Genomic DNA, 23,033 nt, shown 5'->3' on the forward strand with positions numbered 1-23,033 from the left:
TTTAGGGAAGATGAATGGAGCCCTAAAAGAAAAGATGGGAAGTATGATAGTTTGTGATAAAGTTTGTCTGGATGTAGTGTGGACTTTCAGTGACTTGTTGAGTCAATTTTCCCTGGTTGATGAAAGTCCTGGGGAGGGGATTTATGACAATTGAGTTCCTTCTGGAGGATCTGCTTTTAGACAGATAAGGGGAGTTCAGAGAAAGCCTCTCCCTGCATTTGCTGTTTTTCGAGTGCCTATAGCTCAAAATAATCAATATACCAAAGCAGCATAGGTTGGAGCAGCATGTTCTAAACTCCTACAGTCATATTTTGGGGTGGCATATTCTGCTACCCTTCACTGGAATAACAGTATAAAAGGTAAAATATGAATTCTATTTTTTTAATTAAAAAATTTTTTTTATTGAAGTATAGTTGATTTACAATGTTGTGTTAATTGCTGCTTAGAGCAAGGTGATTCAGTTATATATATATATGCATTCCTTTTTTATATATTCTTTTCCATTATGATTTATCCTAGGATACTGAATATAGTTGTCTGTGCTATACCGTAGGACCTTGTTGTTAATCCATTCTACATATAAAAGCTTACGTCTGCTAACCCCAGCCTCCCACTCCATCCCTCCCCCAACCCCCTCCCCCTTGGCAATCACCAGTCTGTTCTCTATGTCCCTCATTCTGTTTCTATTTACAATATGAATTCTAGAAGTAATAAAACAATCTTACTTTAACAATAGTTTAATTATTAAACTTACTATTATTGTTAAATTTACTAACAATAAATTTAGGTCTAGGACATGATAAATAACAGTAATTGCTCTGGGCCACTTATCTGCTTTTACACCCCTTTTAGTGATGCTAAAAATAGTATCTGTGGTTTCTCATTCATGTGTAAATTGTTAGCAAAACCTTTTGGAATCATAACCGTTATTAAAGCAAAGAAATTGGGACTGCCCTTTGCATTTTACCACAATGTCTTTTGGCTTATATTGCCATTTTGCCACTTCTTTTCCTATTTGATAGTACTTTGGGTGCTGATTTTGAATCTAATTTCAGGGACAAGTGGAAAAAGTATGCTTTGATCTACAATTCTCTTATACTTGCATCTAGTTATTTTTAAATCATTTTAATTTTAGGTAGTGAAACAATTTCGTAGTGGTGGTTACAATACATTGGTTTCTACTTGTGTTGGTGAAGAAGGTTTGGATATAGGAGAAGTTGATCTTATAATATGTTTTGATGCCCAGAAGAGCCCAATTCGTCTTGTGCAACGAATGGGTAGAACTGGCCGCAAACGTCAAGGCAGGATTGTTGTTATCCTTGCTGAAGGACGAGAAGAACGGGTAAGTAGACTTGTGGAAACGTAATTTGACAATTGAAATTTGAGAAACAGAGCCTGAAGACAAGTATCAATCTGTTAACATTCAAAGTCCAAACAATCTGTAGGTAATTGTGATTGATTTCTGTCTTCCTTTTTATTAGATTCTGCCTGTTCTTTTCTTGTAATTAGGAGAATTTTAGACTGGATTCAGTCTTAATATTTTTATCCATATAAAGAAACACATTTTTGTACTTCAGTGTTATTAATTTAGAGACACATGGATACAAAAATCAATATGTATTACTTTATGTTACTATTTCCCTGTGTTTCTAAGGCCTGCTTTTTGTGTTTCGTTGTTTTTTGTTTTTTAACTACAGTGAGCTGAGAATGGTTTTTTTTATATTTTAAAGAATTACCTAAATCAATCAACCAACCAACCAACCGACAAGAATATGCACCAGGGATAATGTGTAGCCTGCAAAGCCTAAAATATTTACTTTCTGGCCCTTTATGGAAAAGTTTGCTGATGCCTATTCTAAGTGATAAGGGACTTGAATGATATTCATACTTTGTTGTAATCTTGGGTGACAGGTCTTCCTAAATACGATGTTGTATCAATACATAATATTATTTTGTGTATGTACACTAAAGTATTAACTTTTGTAACTGAGTGGGACTATTTCTGTGGCTAAGTAAATAGTTTTACATTAAAGATTTTTTCATTAATTGTGATAGTTTTAAAAAATTGATTTAAAATGTTTTATAAACCCTTTAAAAATCATCCTGAAAAATGAATTTTTTCCCCCAATACTTTTCATGTGATTATAGCATATTCTTATGTAACATCCAGTTTATCTATAAAATGATTCCAATAAATGAAATGTCTGGCAGCTTTTAAAAGTCTATGTATTATCACTGAGTGGAATTGGATTCTAACTAATTGTATTACCTTAGGCAACTCACTTAAGGTGAGTTGCCTTAAATGAGTTGTTAGTTGTTAGTTTAGATATCAAGTGTTAGTTTTCCTATCTGTTAAGTAGTCATAATGGCCCACATTTGGTGAGTACCTACTCTGTACTGGACAGTGTTGCAAAAGTTTCAAATGCATTATTTTGTTTAAATCCTGTCAACAACCCTGTAAGGGCAGTACGAGTGCTTTTCTTGTTGTATACAGTAAAGAAAATTGACACGTAGAGAGATGAAGTAACAAGCTGAAATAAGAGAATAGTATTTTTTTAAAAAGCAATTTACACTTATATATAAACATCAGCCTTAATCAAAAATAGCAAGATACTAAATAAAAGACAGATTTCCTTTGTACAATATAGTTACTAAGTTAAGCTTTTATAATAATGAATTTTGAAATGATTTTCATCAAGAGTTAATTAAATAGGCTTCAAATTTAAGACAACAGATATTCCATTCTTCAAGTATTTAAGTGGATCAGAGTTTACTGTTTAGAATAAACTCAGACTAATATAATAACTGTTTGTCGTGGTGATTATTATAGAAATAATGTGATTTGATGTTTATTTGTTTTTGCAGACTTATAATCAAAGTCAGTGCAACAAAAGAAGTATTTATAAAGCTATTTCAGGTAATAGGCAGGTCCTTCATTTTTACCAAGGAAGTCCACGAATGGTTCCTGATGGAATCAATCCACAATTACATAAGATGTTCATCACGCATGGTATCTATGAACCAGAGAAGCCTTCTCGGAACTTGCAGCGAAAGTCATCTATCTTTTCCTATAGGAAGGGTAAATAAAATTTTTCACATTTGAGACATGCATTTGTTTTCCTCTTGTTCATTAGCAGGTCATATATTGATATTTTTCTTCTATGAGAAACTCAACATACATTCTAGGATGTTATAGATGTTCACTTTGAGAAGGATAAGAGATGATTAATGAGGCAAAGGGAAGGAGACACTGGCAGTACAGAATGAAAGAAACTCAGTGTTGGGAAAATTAAAAATATCTTACCAGCCCAGAGAATCCTCTTTACAAATTGTGGAAAAGAAAGAAAATAGTTTTATTATTGAATAAGCATTAAGCCAATTACAATGTGCATTGTAAGCAATCCACTGAGATAATACAAAGACAGAAAGAAATTCTACCCTATTCATCCAAGCAGTCACAGTCCTTTACATGATTTTCTTAAGATTAACAGTAACTTGTCCTCATATAAGAGGACAGCACCATTTGCTGTATGTTCTTTCATAGTTCATTCCAAATTCACCTGGTAATTGAGGTAGCCATTTGTGTTAGCTAGTTGCCTTTATCCAAAGAAATAATAAAACTTCTCTGTCTCTATGACAAGCAGATAAGGACAGCTCAGAGAAAGGTGCCAAGGCTAAACTCTGCAGGTGTATGGGAGATAGGGACACTATCTTCCTTGATGTTTACATTTCAAAGAGATGGCTCCTAGGTCCTTAAGAAAATCATTTCTGGTTGGAAAGCTGGCTAGAGGCTTGCTTTGCCTTTACAACGATTTGCATAAATATCAAAGGATTAAATAAAGGATTTAGGAACATTAGGTATCTCTGGAATTGCTCCCAGAAAAAGGGAGGGGGAATTGTTTATTTCCGTCTCTGCAAAGGAGAAAATTTTCTTTCTTTTAAAAAAAAAAAAAAAAATATATATATATATATATATTTATTTATTTATTTGGCTGCACAGGGTCTTAGTTGTGGCATGTGGGATCTTTCGTTGCAGCGTGCAGGCTTCTCTCTAGTTGTGGCATGCGGGCTCTAGAGCACACGGGCTCAGTAGTTGCGGTGTGCAGGCTTAGTTGCCCTGCGGCATGTGGGATCTTAGTTCCCCAACCAGGGATCGAACGCGCATCCCCTGCATTGGAAAGTGGATTCTTAACCACTGGACCATCAGTGAAATACCACCCCCCCCTTTTTTTTTCAATTTACTGTTACACCAGATAGTGGTGAAGTTAGACTAAGTTGTTGGTGATATTGAGTCAGTAAGAAAAAAAATACTTTGGTGCCAGGGAGCATAGTAATGAGAGTGCTAGCTTAAGAACTGCAGAGATTTTGGTGATATCAAGAAAATATCTGGAACTATTAGCACTATAAAAATGAGAAACAAAAACTTTTTTTTTTTTAAATTTTACTTAATCTTTAAGGTAAGCTTTTAAAGAATCATAAAATCATGTAGTTATATTCTAACATTTGGAAGAAACCTTGGGGGTCATCTGGTCCAATTACTTACAAAGGTAGGGATGTTTTCTGTGGCATTCTTGTTAAATGTATATCCAGCCTCAACTTGAAAATCTTTGTTAATGGAAATTGTATTCTTTTATGAGGGTTCATTCCATTGTTGAATAGTCCATATAGAAGAAGTCACTCTGTTGAAAAAAAAATTCTGGCTTTGTACCTTTTGCTCATTGATTTAGTTTTGGCTTTGCCAACTGAAAAAAAATGCACAATGTAAAAGTTGAGAATTATGTTTTTATTTGGGGTATTACTGAGGACTATAGCCCGGGAAGGCAGCCTCTCAGACAGCTCTGAGGGACTGTTCCAAAGAGGTATAGGAGGAGCCAGGATATGTAGGAGTTTTTGCTGAAAAAACCCCTAGTAGTCGAGCATCAAAAGATTACTGCTAATCACAAAAAACAGACGTCTCAAGTTAATGATTTTAGTGCTTTTTTATGTATGGGAAGATGCAAGAGTTTGGGCTCATTAAAATCATACCTTTGATATACATCTTAACTGTCTGGGGCCAGTATCCTGTTTTTCTCCATGCTGAAACCCCCTTGGGGGCAGCTGCAGTGGCTGATGGCTTGATGGCCCCATCATCCTTTGTTTACTGAAATGGCAGGCAACTTTCTTTGCCAACAGCTTCTAGACCCAAAGAGTGGATTTGATCTTTGGTTTACGTAGGTGGCAGTCCTTTATATATTTGAAGACAGTACCTCTCAGGTTTGTTCAACTGATTGTTCTACTGGTTTTCATTACTATGAAGTTGCAAAGTTCTTTCCCTCCTAGGCACCTGCTTTGGACTCACTCACTTAAATTTGTTAATGTTCTTTCCCTTAACTCAGAACCATTAATCAGTGCTTTTTGGATATGCCTATTAAACCTAATGCAAATCCACTTAATAGGAATATACCTGTCATTTTACAAGACTTTGCTAAATTTTGGGTTAAAATGAAAAGATAGTATGTGTTTTGAATTCTCTTGAATTTATTAAAAAACTTGATTAGGTTGGCATACATTTTTCTTAGTGATCATTTTATTTTTATAAATGTTAATTAACCATATGTTTAATGATTGTTTATAAAATGTTACTAGGGATGGATGGTAAAAGTCTAGAACCTGTCCTTTTTTAAAAATTGAGATAATATTAGCTCATGTTCATTTTTCTGTGCTTTTTTTCTTCCGTTTTCTCTGATTTTTCAAGTGTCAGTGATTCATCTTGCCAAGATAGTGTGTATGAATGTAATCTTCTATGTATTAGTATATAATTCATTTGGGCTTAGAGGTCTGAGTTTATTTAAAGTGACTAGGAGACTGGAATACCTTTCTACTTCAAAAGCCTTAGCGCCTCAGATTGCTAGATCTGAAAGGGACCTGAGAGATCACCTAGTTCAAACCCCTTATTTTATAAAAGCTTTCTATATAATATTTGGGACTAGCTAAGACAGAAGCTTCCTGATTCCTAATTCAGTAGTCTTTCTGATTTTTTTTTTCCTGCCCTCATCTGTATTGGGACCAGAGTTATAGGTTTGTATTTTTTATCCTTTCCATGTTGGTGATTGTTTTCCTTCATAGAGATTATGGAAATTAAAAAAAAGGGTTAATTTACTATACATTTTTTAAAAAGTATATTATTATGTCATTTTTTAAAGCAGTAGGTCTTTCCTATCCCCTTTCAACGCCCCCCCCCTCCCATTTAAGACTTTAGTCTTGGCATCTCCCCCGCCCCCACACCAGTTTCAGATAACTTTTCCGATAATGTTATGCTAGAATCATGATACTAGTTTTCATCTGTGAGTTATCTGTTTCCTGCCAGGTCTTAGACAACAAAATGGAGAGAGTCCAAAAGAAACCAGGACTGAGAGCCTAGCTGCCTGGTGATGTTTTGCTAATGAAGTCATTACAAAAGGTTAGCTCTAGGTGGAAGGGTGCACTAGTACTTTCAAAGAAGTGAGAGAAGTTTAGGAGATATGTAGAAGCAGGAAGTGATAACCAGAGTGTTTATATGAAGAACACTAATTTTAAGGTATAGAATCAGTGGTTTAGCAGAGACGAGTAGACATAAACAGGTAGAGCGTTTGAGTTGATGTCATATATTTTGTGTTTGCCTGGCAGATTTTTTTAAACCTCTTTTCAATTATTTTTTAAACTTATAGGAATGAGGCAGAGTAATTCAAAGAATGATTGGTTCTTATCAGAAGAAGAATTTAAGTTATGGAACAGACGATACAGATTAAGAGACACTGATGAAATTAAGGAAATAACATTGCCTCAAGTTCAGTTTCTATCTTTACAAAATGAGGAGAACAGACCAGTAAGTTGAACATGTTTTCAGATGCTCTTTATAGCGACTGTGCAATAGCTTTGGAAGTAAAGAGAATGAATGTTCATGATCAGAATGTCAACTTATGTAAAAATTAAGAATGTAAGCAGTGTAAAAGAGAATACTAAACTCTAACTTGGTAAAACTACTAATTTTCTTGTATTCCTTATTGTATATATATTTTTACATGACTGTAATATATTTACATAATTTCTGACTTTTCTTATTACTTTCTGCATATGAACATGTCTGTGTAGGTGTAATTTATATGATTGTTATGTTACTCTGCAATATACCATAATTTGGCTCTTTCCCTGTCGTGTTTTAGAATTATTTTCAGTATATTACTAATATAAAATTATGCTGTCATGAGCATCTTTGTACAAAGTTGTTTTCAATTTTTGTTTTGTAATTACAGTAAAACTTTAAATTGGATCTTAAACTTGTTTATTTTGTTTATTATAAGCAAATTATTGATGAACTTAATGAAAGTCAAGAGAATTGAGCAAAGGTTACATATGAACCTAGAGAACTAGAAAAACACCCTCAAGGAAGATTCCTTTGGGAAAATTTATAGGGCTAGAAATATATGGCTCTTGAGAATTTGTATTTTATTCACTAACAGGGAAAATGAGAAATGGCAATAGGCATGAAGAATTGGGATCAGTATCACTGAGAGATTATGACTGCCTCTTTATTAGATTATAGAATATAAATCTAGCATGATAGTAATTTTGAAGCCACACATTTTCTTAAATATTTGCTGTTAACATGGGACTATATAAACAGGAATATGGCCAAGTAGTAACTCATATAACATTTATTTATTTGTGTATTTCATTTTTAATGACATTTATTGTTTTCTTTCTAATTTTACAAGCAATACATGTAACAGTTATTTTAAAAATGTATTTAAAAGGGCATCTTTGTACTTTATAAAATTATTTTCTTTTTTCTCCTGAGATTTTAATTGAAAATACCTAAATGAATTAAAATTATTTATGGTAGGCTGACTATCTGTATATTAAGTATTTTTTAAATCAGTGTGTGAAATCTGAGTATGTGTGTTTTTATTATGTTAAATTATCATTAATCAAGACTCAAGAACCAACCACTGGAATTCATCAACTCTCTCTCTCTGAATGGAGACTGTGGCAGGATCATCCTTTGCCTACATATCAAGTTGACCATTCAGATCGATGTCACCATTTCATAAACATTATGCAAATGATAGAAGGAATGAGACATGAAGAGGTAGGGTTCTACTGTAACTTTCTCTTGCTGGTATGACAGTGAAACTAGAATACTTAATCTTTATTCTTCTTAATTTGAAGTCTTTATTATAAGAAACAAGTATTTATTATAAATAGTCATAGATAGACTATTTTTGTTTTTCTATATAGCTTCTTGTGATCTCAGTGAGGAACTAGTTTTCTGTCTTAGGAGAAGTAGGCCTAGTTAGAAGAATGTCATCTGTGAATATTGATAGACCAGAGTAAAATTTTAATACATTTAATGATTTTTTAAAATTTTCTTTTACTTAAAATTTTTTTTTGGCCGTGCTGCATGGCTTGCAGGATCTTAATTCCCTGACCAGGGATTGAACCTGGGCCCCAGCAGTGAAAGCATCAAGTCCTAACCAGTAGAGCTCCAGGGAATTCCCATTTAATGATTTATATAAACTGTTTGTAAAGCTAATTTAAGATTATTGTTAGATTGGGATCTGCATAAATGTTCTCTATCATATAGGTCATTTGGTATGTCTCTTTTATCCTGGTAGTAGTTTAGAGATTTAGTGATTTCTTGAGCAGTTTCCTGATTATTCTTCCTTGAGAGAGTCAGAATGATGAACCTATTATGAGTGTGAAATCCAAAATGCCTGGGTTAGAAGCCCAACTTTACCTCTTACTAATTGTGCATCTGTAAGTTACTTAACCTCTTTGTGCCTCAGTTTTATCTGTAAAATGGGGATAATGATAATACTTTCTTCATAAGATTGTTGTGAGGATGAGTGGCTTAATACACATAAAGCAATTAGAATAGAAACTGGCACATAGTAATTACTCAATAGATTGTAGCTGCTATTTTTATTAGCTGTTGTTCATGAATACATGTAAATAAAGTAATTATTTTTGGATCCCAGCAAAGCCTATGCATCAAAGTAACACATTTGTTTAGTGCCTTCTACATGGCATGGTTTGTTCTAGGCCCTGTGGCTACATTGGTGAGGAAGTCAGATAAAATATTCTATAGGGAGCATATATCCTAGCAGGGAGACAGACATTTTCACATTAATATTTACTGCATTTATTTTTCAAAAAGTGGAGAATTAATTGCTTAAGTCCCTGAATAGTAGAGGAATCCTGACTAAAGTGGCATTCGTGGGCAAGAGGGAAAGATGAGTCAGGGATGGTGGGGACCGTAGTTTTAGATTTAGAGGTAAGTAAGACTTGGAAATTCACTAGAAGAGTTCTTGGGAAATTTGTTAAAAACAGTATATTCTAGCTTACAGCCTAGAAGACATACAGGTACCATTTTTTCAGATGTTTTAAAAGCTGTTCTTAGTTTACCTTCATCAAGAGAGTAAATTTTACATACATATGCGTGTTTTTCATTTATATATATTAATTTCTTAAATATCTATTTTTAGGAAATTAGAATAATTGTTCAATTAAATGTCAGAAGTGAAAAAACAGTGTTTATAATTGTATTCTATGTATTAATTTGTACTTTCTACAAATAGTTATCATGGGTCTCTCACGTACTGGGTACTGGGAATACAAAAATATTAACTGATAAAAGATAATTTATGATAATTTTGCAGTAGTGTCATTTCTATTTTGTTTGACTTGGAATAAATTTTTAAGGTATAAAAAATCATTTGAATAATGTAGTATTGTTTAGAAAATATTTTAGCAGAGTAAAACTCATCTTTAAAATTGTTTTTTTTTTGTTTTGTTTTCCTGTGACTTTTTCATTTTCCTTCTTTATAGGGAGAATGCAGCTATGAATTGGAAATTAAATCTTATTTACAAATGGAAGATGTTAGCTCAACATCTAGTGCTCCCAGGAATGAATGTAATCCTTTTGCCAGTGGCACCTTTACTAGTAACAAGAAATCTTCATTTACAAAGAATATAAATCGAGGCAAATCACTCTCAATGACGGAATCTGATGAAGAATGTGCTGAAAATTTTAAACAAATTCGTATCAAACCAACTGAAATTGCTTCTCTAAAAAAAAAAGCTTCCAAAGAACTGAAAAAAGATCAACCTAAAAAAGAACATAAGGAGGTTGTTCTGGGGCCTTTAGATACTGATGGCAGTTCTACTGCTGAAAATATTTTTCAGGTAGACCTACTAAATGATAAAAGGGTATCAGATACAGATGAAGTTGCTGCCACATGTGCTATCAGTGAAAATGTAGGTAATCAGTCATGTGGATTATTAGCAGATTGTCAGTTTACAAATAAATCTACTAGTTCATTTACTGGAAATTTTTTAGATTCTGGTTATAACAGTTTCAGTGATGAAAAATCTCTTTCTTCTAGCTTATTTTTTCCATTTGAGGATGAGCTTTATATAGCTAGAACAGATGACAAATTTTATAATTGTCATTCATTAACAAAAGAGGTGCTAGCTAATGTAGAGATATTTTTATCTCATTCTCCTCCGCCTCTTAGTGCACTCTCAAATTTGGAATATGAAATTTCTAAGGGTTCTGCACTTGAGAACTTGCTTTTTCTACCCTACACAGAGTGTTTACAAAATGACAAATCCACCTGTTTGATGTCACATTCAACTATAAATTCTCAACAGAATTTAGAATTGAGTTCACTTAAATTTATTACTCATCCTTCTGAAAAAAGTTGCCTTTATGGTACAATTAATGATAAGATTTCTGCTGAACCAAGCTTCTGTTACTATGATAAAGTACATAAAGATATTAAAAATGAACATTTAGTATCCAACCATCATATTCAAATAAACACTGGCCCTCCAAAGTATTTTGTTGAAGAAAAGAATCATGATGTTGATAACAGTGGCCTCCAAATATTGCATACTGATCAGGATGAGAGCTTGCTATTATTTGAGGATGTTAATACAGAGTGTAATGACGTGAACCTTCCTCCCTTGAACAGTAAATGCAAATCTTTATGTCTGTCAGACAAAACTGCTGTAAGTGAAATGGCACTGAGCTCTCAGTTCTTAATTTCTGATGAACTTTTGTTAGGCAATAATTCTGAACACCAAGATCAAATTATCGGTGATACGAATAGTTGGAAATCTCATGAAGATTTGAGAGGTGTACATGAGGAAAAACTGAAGAATGATGAATATGGTTTTGACTGCTCTAAGGATTTATTTTCTGTTACCTTTGATTTAGGATTTTGTTGTCCAGATACTGATGATGAAATACTAGAACATGCATCAGATACAAATAAGAATAAAATTTTAGATGATCTATCTGGAGGGTGTTTAGACATTAAGGAGATAAATGATGCAAATTATGTTTCAAATCAAGCAGTAATATCAAGAGACCATGTTGATAGTTCTACGAGTGTAACCATTACTAACCCATCAAGTGAAGATAAGCGGAGTCCAACTTTTGCATGTTTTCCAATGAATGCAACAAAAAATAAAGAATTTATGTCTCCTGGTTATTCTCAATTTTCATTGCCAGTAGGAGAGAAAGTTATGAGTACACCATTTTCTCAGTCAAACATGCCGAACTCATTTTCTAAGAAGAGAATAGAAATGGCTAGGAAGTCAGATTCTAATAAGGGAAAAATAAATCTACAAAGTTTCAAAGAAACATTGAATTCAACTTTTGATGATTCGGGACTTTCTACAGAAAAGGCTAAAAGCAGGGAACAAATCAATCTGCATCAATCCTGCTGTTCTGCTAAAGGTAAGATTCCATCTTTATAAAATACAAATCTTTCTAGAATGATTACTTTGGATCATATTCTATAATTTTTCAAAATGTAGTTTCTCAGTATATGGTGTATTGAATTAGATAATCGATGTACTATATATTTCTGAAGTTGATGCTTACTGATACAGTATTTATTTTATCTGCATATACTTATGGCATGCATGCCATAGGAAAGGTATTATGCTAGACACTGTGAAATGTAGAAGTGTAAAATTTGGCTCTAGCCCTTTGTTGTAAAACACAAACAACTGTGTGACATATACATTTGAAAAGATACCAGTAAAACATGGAAATAACTACCAAGTGAATAATAAGATGGCAGACATTTAGGAGGTTCAGAAGATGAAAACATTTTGAACTGGATTAGATTGGAAATGTTGACTTTAAAGGTAGGTTTTCATTTTGGCTCCTCAGGAATATTCATGATTTGGATATGTTGAAAATAATCAGGAGGGAATTTGGATGTTATAAAATGGTGAGAACAAAGGGAAAGAAGGAAAGTGTAAGATTTTGGTGGGATAGTATAAAGTAGAGGATTTATATAGCAAAATTTAGAAATAAGACTGTATTTGGAAGATTGAGATAAGACCATAGCAGATCTATAGGAATCTTTGGATTTCTGTGATCTAATTCTACAGAAAACCCAGAAAATAGATGTTTAGTATTAAAATGATTTAAATATCCTTTAAATCCTGTTATAGAACCCAAATCTAGTTTGTGTATAGATTATTATAGCAGGCCATTTATGAATTTTATTCTTTATGGCTGAGGAAAAAGAATAGTTGTAGGGTAAAATGAGAATTTCCTTTGTAAATCTTTTTCTTATCTGTTCTCATTAGCATCAAGGGCATGATTCATGAATGTTTTATTTAAGATAAAAACTTATTTAAAATAAGTTCTGGAAATACAGTTGATTTTTAAAAACTGAGTATTCTGCATAGTTCTGGAGGTACTCTGACATGTGTATTTTTACTAAGTGTGTTGCCTGTGATCCTTTAGTATTTGCTTTAACACCTTTATATTAAGTCTGTGTTAATGGGTGAGATAATTTTTCTTTGTGTCATATTTGCATTAAAACATTTTTTCTAGCATTGTACTTAACAACTAACCATGGGCAATATAATTCTGAATACATATACATTAAGGAACAATTTATTAGGGAATATTTACTTAGTTATTTATTATTCCACTTAACTGAAATAGAAGACTTAAGATAATTTGCCATGTTATATATGTATACGATAATAGTTGATTAAAACACCACTAAAGCAGTTAAAAGGAAAGCCTCCTGGAATGATTTGCTTATTGTAGCTGAGCCCTGCATTTAACTGTGGCTTCCATAGAAGATAATGAAAAAAGGAAAATGAGTTGGATTATATAGTGATCATCTACAAAAAGGATTTATTCAAGTTTATCTGTCTGGGTAGATGTTTTATTAGTATAGAGTGTGAGGAGAAATTTACTCTGTGAGTTTGTATTAGTTTTTTATTGCTGTGTAAAAAATTACTCCCCTTAAATTAGTGGCTTAAAATAACATCTCACAGTTTCTGTAGTTTAGGAGTTTGAGAGTTGCTTAACTGGGTGGTTCTGGCTTTCTCTTAGGGTTATAGTCAAGATTTCACTTGGGTTTGCAGTCATCTGAAGACTTGACTGGGCATGTAGAATCTGCTTCCAAGATGGCTTATTTGAAAGTGGGGGAGGGTGATGGGAGGCACACAGGAATCTCTGGTCCATAGCAATTCTAAAATCTAGCAGAGCTGAGATTGGAAGTTTCTTGATTAGTACTCAAACTCTGGTAATAATTCTCCATGGTTCTTGGCTTTGTCCTCTGGATGCTCGGTTCAATTTCATAACAGGTAGCACCTGTGGAGTTTTCTTAGCCTGCTTCCTTTTAGTGAAAATTTGGGGATCCAAAGGCCTCTTTTCATTTCGTACTGTCTCTGCCCCTTTTAGTTGTAGCTGGCTGTGTTTCTTCACATATAATTCTCATAAATCTTTGTGGATCTCTTGTGAATCTTATTTGAGGTTCATTCCATTAGACACTAGCTATGCCCACAAATCTTTTGGAGGTAGGTCCTTCTCTACCTTTGGCTTCTCCTAAGATGTCTAGAGATAGTTCCTTAATCTTCTTAGAAGGCCTGTTGTTTGAGAGGAAATGTAAGAGACATCTTTAAAATGTTTAGAGGGCCTTTTATCTGACTGAATGGTACTCTAAGGTACCACCTTTGATCTTTCTGAGGTCTTAAAGCATTTACAGTTACACCTTCAGCACCATTTGCACAATAGCTTCTTAGCAGTCTTCTAGATTAGATCTTTGCCTGGAACATTTCTTAATTTAATATTGTTTGCCAGCTGGAGAAGCTGTTAATCTTCAAAACCAGCAAGTCTCAACTGTTTCCTGTTTAACAGTACTTTCTTTAGTTGCTCTCTCTCCTTTCACATTTTACTTAAACAGGAAGAAGCATAGGTAATACCTTAAACATTTTGTCTGGAAATCTCCTTACTTAGATCACCTCATTCATTAGGTATATTTTCGTTTTTGGGTTTTTTTTTTTTGGCCACGAGGCATGTGAGATCTTAGCTCCCAGACCAGAGATCGAACCCGAACCCCCTGCATTGGAAGGCGAAGTCTTAACCACTGGACCGCCAGGGAAGCCCCATTAGGTACATTTTCTAGTGCCTGTGTTACCACAATGTTGCTAAACTTTTTGGCACTACATTAAGGATCCTCTTTCCTATAATTTCTAATAAGGTTTTTCTTACTTCTTTCTAAGCCCTCACCCATGGCCTCCTAAATGGCCATTAATCTTCCTACAAACGATTCCTTTGAGGCTCTTCAAGCTTTCACTAAAACTTTCCTCAAAAATCCTTTCAGCTTCTGCCCACTCTCTAGTTCTAAATTTATGTCCACAGTTTTGGGTTTTGGTATGGTAATTCCCTATTTCCAGGTACCAAAATCTGTGTTATTTATCTCTTGCTGCATAACAGATTTCCTCCACAACTTAATGACTTAAAACAGCATATATTATTTCACCGTTCCTTTGGACAGCATATATTATTTCACCGTTTCTTTGGACTCTTTAGCTGAGAGTTCTGATTACGGATATTTTATGAGGTTGCAGTCAAGACGTTGGCCAGGGCTACAGTTATCTGAAGGCTTGAATAAGCTTGGAGGATCACATTGCCATTGGTTAAGAGGCCTCAGTTTCTTGCCATGTTTGCCTCTCCATTGGGTTACTTCCTCTATTCTTATTATATAGCATTTGGCTTCCTCCAGAGTGAATGAGGCCAGAAAGAGAGCAAGGATGAGACCTCTTATGACCTAGACTCTGAAGTAACACACCTTCACTTCCATTATATTCTTCTGTTAGAAGCAAGTGACCAAGTGTGGCCCACCCTCAAGGGTAGAAGAATTATGATCCAACTCTTGAAAGGCAGGCATATCAGAGGATTTATGAACATATCTTAAAACAACCACAGGGCTTTTATACAAGGTTTCATAAAAACACATAAAAGGTGTCTTCTGTCAAAATTTTATGAAAGTACAGAAATAGAACTTTCTTTAAGTACCTGAAAACTTGAAGGATTTGATTTCACATGAGTGTTTTGTTTTTTAACATTCTTTCTACCCCCGAATGTCTTGTTCCAATTACAACATTTGGGTGACTACCAATTTTTATTTTACACTTACTCACAAACACATATGTATATGTACACATATGTACATACATACATTAAAAAAATCTTTTCATATATTGTTTTGTAGCCTTCAACTAGAAAGAGAATAAGACACAAAGGGCAGAAAGACTATAGTAGGTTTTAGAGATGAATTCTAGAACCAATAAGACTAATAAAATTGTATTTTGCACTCTTCTGGACTTTTTTCAGTTAATTTGTAAAACTGAACTTGAGTTAAATATATGTTTATTACCAAGAGTTATCATGTCTTAATTTCTTCACTGGCATTGTTTTTATTTTTCTGTTTTTTCCCATGCTGATTTTTGGGCCAAATTTCTAAAAAACTATCTTGTTTGAGAGTGAATAAATGTTGAGATTGCCAGAAACAATTCTTATTGGACCCATCAATAAAATAGATAGTTGTGGTTGGATAAACTTAAATCTGTTGACCAGATTCATTGTTTTTTAATAAGTTATAGATGAACAGTTAACAAGCAGTGAAAGTGAAGATGATGAGATTTTCCGAAGAAAAAGTAAAAAGACAAAAGGAAATGTTTTGGAGTCCCCTGAGGTGAGTCATTCAATAATCACAATAACATGATCACATAAAGTTTCTTGTTCCTCTTATTTTTTTTTTTTGGCCACGCCGCATAGCATGTGGGATCTTAGTTCCCCAACCAGGTATCGAACCCACACCCCAGGCCTTGGAAGCATGGAGTCTTAACCACTGGACCGCCAGGGAAGTCCTTTTGTTCCCCTTAAAACTATTTTTTTTTAACTTTTTACTTTATTTATCTACTTTATCTAGAATCAGAAAAATAGCGAAGTTGATTCTCCACTTCATGCTGTCAAAAAGCGCAGGGTTCCTCCAAACAGAGTAAGTAAATAACAAATAATGTATAGTAATTCCTTTTGAAATAAATATTACAAGAGAAATATGTGTATAGATGACCATAGGTATGTTTGATCTTATGGGTATATGTTTAACAGAAAAATAGATAGTAAATCCTATGTGACTGGAATTTCTATTTTAATTTTAAACTCCTTCAAAAAACTATTCCTATTTTTGTCAGTACACTCCAGCAATTCAGATTAAATACCTACTTTGTATCTACTGTATAAGATGTTGGGGATACTGTAAAGATTATTTCCTCGTACTGTTAAGTCTGCAATCTAATAGGAAGGATAGATAAGTAAGTGGATAATTTCCATATAATTTTTTAAGTTAAGTGATAAGAAAAGATAAACCCTTAACCTAGACCTTGGGAGTTCTGGCAAGCTTCTTGAAGATAACACCTTACTTAAATCTTAAAGCATCTGTGGCAGTTAGGGAAGAGAAGGGAGAACGGAAGGCATTCCCAACAGCTTAAAGAAGGACACAAAGTGGGGAAACAGCATCTCTTGTTGTTGGATTGTAAAGACAAAAAGTACCAGGAAGTAAAATTGGAGAAAAATCTGGATGAGTTTTTGGAAGGCCTTATTCTTTCACTTGCTTACTGAATGGGCTTGAAAGAAGGAAAAGAAGGAGTCCACGATGACTCTCTGGTTTTGGCTTGGGCTAGTTGGCAGATGTGTCACATCTTTAGAGAAAACAAGAAAGAGTGGTAAGTTCAGTGTTGAACATGTTTGAAGTTCATGTGGGATAGTAAAGTGACAGTGTCTGGCAGGCATTGACAACTATGAGAATGTGAAATCTGGGTCGGGGGACAGGTCTTAAGGCTAATAGTATTCATTTGTCATCAGTTTATAGCTGATAGCTAAATTTTGAGATTAGGAAATCTTGTGTGTTTTAATTCTCTAATACAAACTAGTGTAATTTGTGCAAAATTAATTGAAAATGCAATCAGTCCATATTAACTTTGTACACTCATATAAAACTTCATTAGAAAAATTGCTTTAACTTGCTACTTGAACTAGAATGTCTGATTGACTTACTAGAAGTGAATTAAAATATTGATAATGCTGATGCTCAATCTACTTTAACCTAAAATTATTCCTGTTAGTTGAAATTATTTTGATAAATTTCTTTTGATTCTTTTGATTGGTTTTATATTATTATGTAAGAGATATTATAGTAGGTTTCATAGTCAAAATTTGTTGTTATATTGGTTTCTTAGTTTGAAAGGACTCATGTATGTTTGGACTGATTTTGATAGCTGTATTTACAGACTTAATTTTTTGTGTGTGAAGCCCTTCAGGGTCTTCTAAAGGAAAGTGTTAAACTAAAAACACAAGTTTTCATCAGATACATTCAACTTCATACAAAATTGAATGAATACTATACTAGTATTACTTATATTACCTAATTTATTATTTTAGTACTTAGAATTACCTAACTTTTAAATTCTTAAGTATTGTGTATTTATAACATGGCTCTGAGTTGTAAGAGCATTTTATTTTTCTAACAAGAAAATGTTAGGTCAACTCTTTAAAAAGGAAAAATGAAAACAGAAGCAATAACCCTTGAGAAACACATTAAGATGCAACACTCCAATTATATTTTCTCATGCAAGAATTTTATTGAATTTTAGTTAGATTTATCATCTAGTGATGAGAGTGAGAATTTTAGCAAACGACATCCACAATCAGCAGACTTCAAGGATCATAATAAAAGAGGCATCAAAGTCCAAAAGAGACTGAGTCACCTAAAGGTAAACTTTTTTCAGTTTCTTATTTTTATATAAATATACTATGTATTTTTTTTATTAGTAAAGAACAGTAGATTTTACACAGAAGTAGATTTTTCTCTATCATTTCTTATAGGAAAAAATCCCAAAATTAAAAAATATTTTCACACGAATTTTACTTTTTGTATTGGAATTAAAATCTTAAGTTGTGGTATTTTAGTTTCCCTTTGTGTTTTGAAACTATCTTGCAGTGTTGTGTTATTTTGAATGACTAAATGAAGAAACTTTAGTGTATTGAGGATTTAATATTCAAATTGAAGAAAATATAGAGACAGAAATCTGAGTTTTAGAATATTTGCTTTTGTAATAATTATATTGTTTTTCTTATCTCTATCCAGTATTCACATTCTTGGAAAAGAATTCTCAGCACCTTTTTGTCTGATCAGTCTTTCTGTGGTACTGTATTTTTCCTGGCAAAAATTAATTAGCTGAAAGACTCAGGAGACTTTATGCTTATTAAGAAACATTCAGCAAGCTGACATGCTGACTTGTACTTTATTTTATTCATAACAGAATTAAAAGAAGAAATTTTAAATAGGTATACTACTTTATTATTTCTTCTTGCAGTTTTCTATTTTTATTATTTTTGATCTTAAAAGCACTGGCAAGAAATCCATTTTCCAGAACTGTTTCCAATTATTTGAAGAAATAAAATGATTTTCTTAGAGACATCTTCCTTTTTTCTCATTTATCTTAGCTTGTAGCTAGGAAGTTTTTAGATGATGAAGCAGAACTTTCCCAAGAAGATGCAGAACGTGTTTCATCAGATGAAAATGATGAGTCAGAAAATGAACAAGATTCCTCATTACTTGACTTTTTAAATGATGAGACTCAACTGTCACAGGCTATAAATGGTAAGTGATATAATGATGCTTCTTTTTCTTTTAATTTTCAATGCCTTTTATGTGGTTATACTTAAATATTCTAGTCGGTTTCCAAAGAACTTTGACTTTAAAGGGAATTAAATTTGTCGTTTGTAAAATACTTGGTCATTTTCATTCAAATTCTGTTAATATTTGCTTTATGTGAGAGTTGATTGTTTATAGGCTTCTGCTAATTTGATTGTGTCTCTCCAGAATGACCTAGTTGGCTCAGTGTCAGATGTTCATTTAAACAAATATTTAGTGCCTACTATGTGCCCAGTATTATGTAAGGTTCTTGAGAAAGCTGCATCTGTGAGCAAAATGGACAAAACCCCCTGCCCTTATGAAGCTTACATTTGAATGGAAGAAGACAAGCAATATACATAATAACTAAATTATTTAGTATAAGATGAAACTTTACAGAAAAACAAAAAGAGTTGAGTAAGATGAAGATTTGGAGTGGCAGCAGTTAGGGGTATTAACAGACAAGCTGCAAATTTAAGTAAGGTAATTAGGGGTAGCCCTCATTGAGAAGGTGACATTTAATCAAAGACTAGAAGGAGATGAGGAATCCAGCAGTGTGACACAAAGCTAAATTTAAAACTAGCCGAGACACAAAGCTAAATTTATTAAATTTGCTGAGACACAAAGCTAAATTTATTAACTTTGCTAAGGTAAGGGAGATCTGCTTTTCGAAAACAGTTTCCCCAAACAATGCTTGAGCAGGTCTTCTATACAATATATTAAGAGCAGATGATTCAGATTGGCTTTAATAGAAATGGGAAAGATTGTGGTGGGCTCTTCTGTATTCGTATCTTTCACAAACCTTGCCATTATTCTGCTCCTGCAGTGCCTGATATGATTTGAAACAGCAAAGTTTCCCAAGGTCCGTGACTTTAAAGAAAAAAGGCTTTAAATACAAAGTTCTTGGTACTATGTCGCTGATACTGATATGATTTGCAGAATAAGGTTTCTGTTGCAGGTCTGTAGTATTGTATAATCTGGTGGGAGAATGTTGTTGCAAAGATGACAACCAGTGTGAAGGCCCTGAAGCAGGAGTGTGCCTGGCTTGTTCAAGGGAACAGCATTGTGACTGGAATTGAATGAGTGAGAAGGGGAGTAGTAGGAAGTGAGATCAGAGAGTAATGAATGAGCAGCCAGCTCATATTATTTCAGTAGTATCGCTCTAGCTTCTGTGTTGAGAACAGCCTATTTGGGAGCAAAGGTGGAAAAAGAGACCATTTAGGAGGCCATCGCAGGAATCTAAGCAAGGTATGTTAGTGGCTTCTACCAAGGTGGTGGCAGTGAGAGGGTGAGAAAGATTGGATTCTGGCTATGTACAGCTGACAGGATTTTCTGATGGATTAGAGAGAAAAAGAGGGAGTCAGTGGGCTTGAGCAGCAGGAAGGACTTTAGTTGCTGCAATTGGGAAGGTTGAAGGTGGAGCAGTTGGGATGGAGAGTAGGGAGATCTGAAACTCCATTTAGAAATGGTACGTTTGAAACATAGGATTTCAAAGTTTTTTTTTTTTAAGAAAATCTCAAAATCCATGTTATCTTTTTTTTTTTTAGCCTCATTTCTTAGGTACTCTTTGCTATATAACGTTAAAAAATGATAGGCCTATGAATCTCACATGAATTATGCTTTCTGGAAAAAGCCAGATTCAAAAGGTTACATACTATATACTTTGATTTATATGACATTCTGGAAAAGGTAAAACTATAGTGACAGCAAATAGAATAGTGGTTGCCATAACTATGCATTTGTCAAGACTCAGAACTATACCCTAAAGAGGATGAATTTTATTGTATATGCATTATACCAAAAAAAAAATCTATAAAACAAACGAAAAAAGTCTCTGAAAGCTCCTTGTTTGAGGTCTTTTGAACAGTAAACTGGAAATAAAGATCTCACTAAATTTTGTAGGGATTTATCATGAGTAAGAAGTGGGTAGTTAAGTCAGGAGAATATCTAATAGTTGAAGCTAGCTATGGAATGGAGATAAGGGAAATATTATTCAAAGAAAAGCTTATACATCTTGTCCCAAGCATGATAGTCATTAAATTAGCAATGTTATCCCTCAAAATAACCTGTTAATTAATTTAATCACTCTAAAAATATGTAAGGGGAAATGAGAGACAAAAATAAAGTTGCTTTCTGATTACAACCTTAAAAAAAAAAGATAGGCATAAATAAAAACCTGTGTTTCCTAGTTTTTGCTTGACTGAAAATTATGAAACATACTTACTATTGGCTGTGGCTTTTGATGTTTTTAAGTATAGGTTTTTTTTGCCTGGATTTTTTATGTTTTAGTTTTATAGAATGCTTTCTATAAATCAGATACAGTTCTAAGGTCTTTGTGTACATTTATTTTTCATGAAAAGGCACTCTCCTAATCTTCGTTATCAGAGGAGAGAGATAGCTAAGGCAGAGAGCTTAAATAAATTGTCCATGATCACCCAACTAGATGGTCTGTCAAAGGCAAAACTCCTAACTTTGCATTTTTGAATAATTGTTTTTAGACATGTTTCAATATATATTAAATATCTTCTGTGTAAAATAATTCCACAAGTTTTGAATCATGTGAATTTGGGATAGGTCAAAGTTAAATACTTTGTTAGTTTTCATTTAAATAATTTTGCTATTTGAAATTTTTTTTTATCTCTACACAGATACTGAAATGAGAGCTGTTTACATGAAATCTGTGCGAAGTCCACTGATGAACAATCGGTACAAAATGGTCCATAAGAAACATAACAATGTAAACATTTTCTCACAGGTATGAACTATAGAAATATAGTGGAGAATTTCCTGGTGGTGGTGTTGAAATATATTCCTGTTAATGAAGCCTTCATTTTGTTTCTAAAATTGGACCATCAGAACTATTTGCAATAATTTCTGCCCTGAGTAAGGAAGGTGGGCTAAATGAATTCTCAAAATCCCTTTTAGTCCTAATTTGATCAAATTATCCTTTCGTTAACTTGAGCTAATTAGAATATACTCTTAAATTGTTTTCCAATTAGGAGAATACTTAAAGGAAGTGAATAGAACTTTATCATCTACTAGTTAAAATTTTAATTCTTCTATGTTGTCATATTTCTCTTGAAAATTAATTTTTTCATAAAAATGGTATATCCTAAAAATTATAGATTATTTTTCATTTATGGATAACAATTTCATATTAGCCTTATTTACTTATAAATTGCCATATTCACCTTGGAAATATGGTCATTCTTATCTCTGTACTTTCATTGTGTTTATTATATAGCATTTATCACATTGTTTATAAATTACTGTTTATTTTCTGGCTACTTGCACTAGACTGTAAATTTCTAGAGGGTAAATCATTCTTTTTTTATTCCCAAACTCCCTATTTTCTTCCATAAAGAATATAATCAGAAAGAAGATGTGGTATATATATAAAATGGAATATTACTCAGCCATAGAAAAGAATGAAATTTTGCCATTTGTGACAACATGGATGGACCTAGAGGGCATTACGCTAAGTGAAAGAAGTCAGACAGAGAAAGACAAATACTGTATGATTTCACTTATATGTGGAATCTGAAAAACAAATGAACCAACATAAAAAAGAAACAATCATAGACACAGAGAACAAACAGGTGGTTGCCAGTGGGGAGTTGGGGGAGGAGAGAAATAGGTGAGGGAGATTAAGAGGTACAAATTTCTAGTTGCAAGATAAATGTCATAGGTATAAAATGTACAGTGTGGGGAATACAGTCAATAATTATGTAATATCTTTGTACAGATAACTAGACTTATCCTGGTGATCATTTTGAAATGTATGTTATGTAACAGGAACTAACATTGTATTGTAGGTTAATTATACTTCAAAAAAACCCAAACTCACTCATACAAAAAGAGACCAAATTTATGGTTACCAGAGGCAGGGGAGTGGTGTAGGGGGAAGGAGAATTGGATGAAGGTAGTCAAAATGTACAAACTTCCAGTTATAAGATAAATAAGTACTTGGGATGTAATGTACAACATGAT

General features: G+C 33.3%; 1 protein-coding gene across 2 annotated transcripts in view; it reads left to right on the forward strand.

The window, feature by feature from the left end:
• FANCM (FA complementation group M) overlaps nucleotides 1–23,033 on the forward strand; it is a 53,832-nt gene that overhangs the window by 23,225 nt on the left and 7,574 nt on the right. For both annotated transcript variants that reach the window (XM_061182498.1, XM_061182499.1), the window contains 10 exons: nucleotides 1,136–1,342; nucleotides 2,866–3,079; nucleotides 6,687–6,844; nucleotides 7,952–8,107; nucleotides 9,847–11,764; nucleotides 15,949–16,040; nucleotides 16,278–16,346; nucleotides 18,001–18,120; nucleotides 18,854–19,010; nucleotides 21,692–21,798. In XM_061182498.1, coding sequence (XP_061038481.1) covers nucleotides 1,136–1,342; nucleotides 2,866–3,079; nucleotides 6,687–6,844; nucleotides 7,952–8,107; nucleotides 9,847–11,764; nucleotides 15,949–16,040; nucleotides 16,278–16,346; nucleotides 18,001–18,120; nucleotides 18,854–19,010; nucleotides 21,692–21,798 — 3,198 coding nt within the window. The remainder of the gene's footprint in view (nucleotides 1–1,135; nucleotides 1,343–2,865; nucleotides 3,080–6,686; nucleotides 6,845–7,951; nucleotides 8,108–9,846; nucleotides 11,765–15,948; nucleotides 16,041–16,277; nucleotides 16,347–18,000; nucleotides 18,121–18,853; nucleotides 19,011–21,691; nucleotides 21,799–23,033) is intronic.

The sequence above is a fragment of the Eubalaena glacialis genome, chromosome 2, assembly GCF_028564815.1.
Source record: "Eubalaena glacialis isolate mEubGla1 chromosome 2, mEubGla1.1.hap2.+ XY, whole genome shotgun sequence".
Classification (NCBI taxonomy): Eukaryota; Metazoa; Chordata; class Mammalia; order Artiodactyla; family Balaenidae; genus Eubalaena; species Eubalaena glacialis.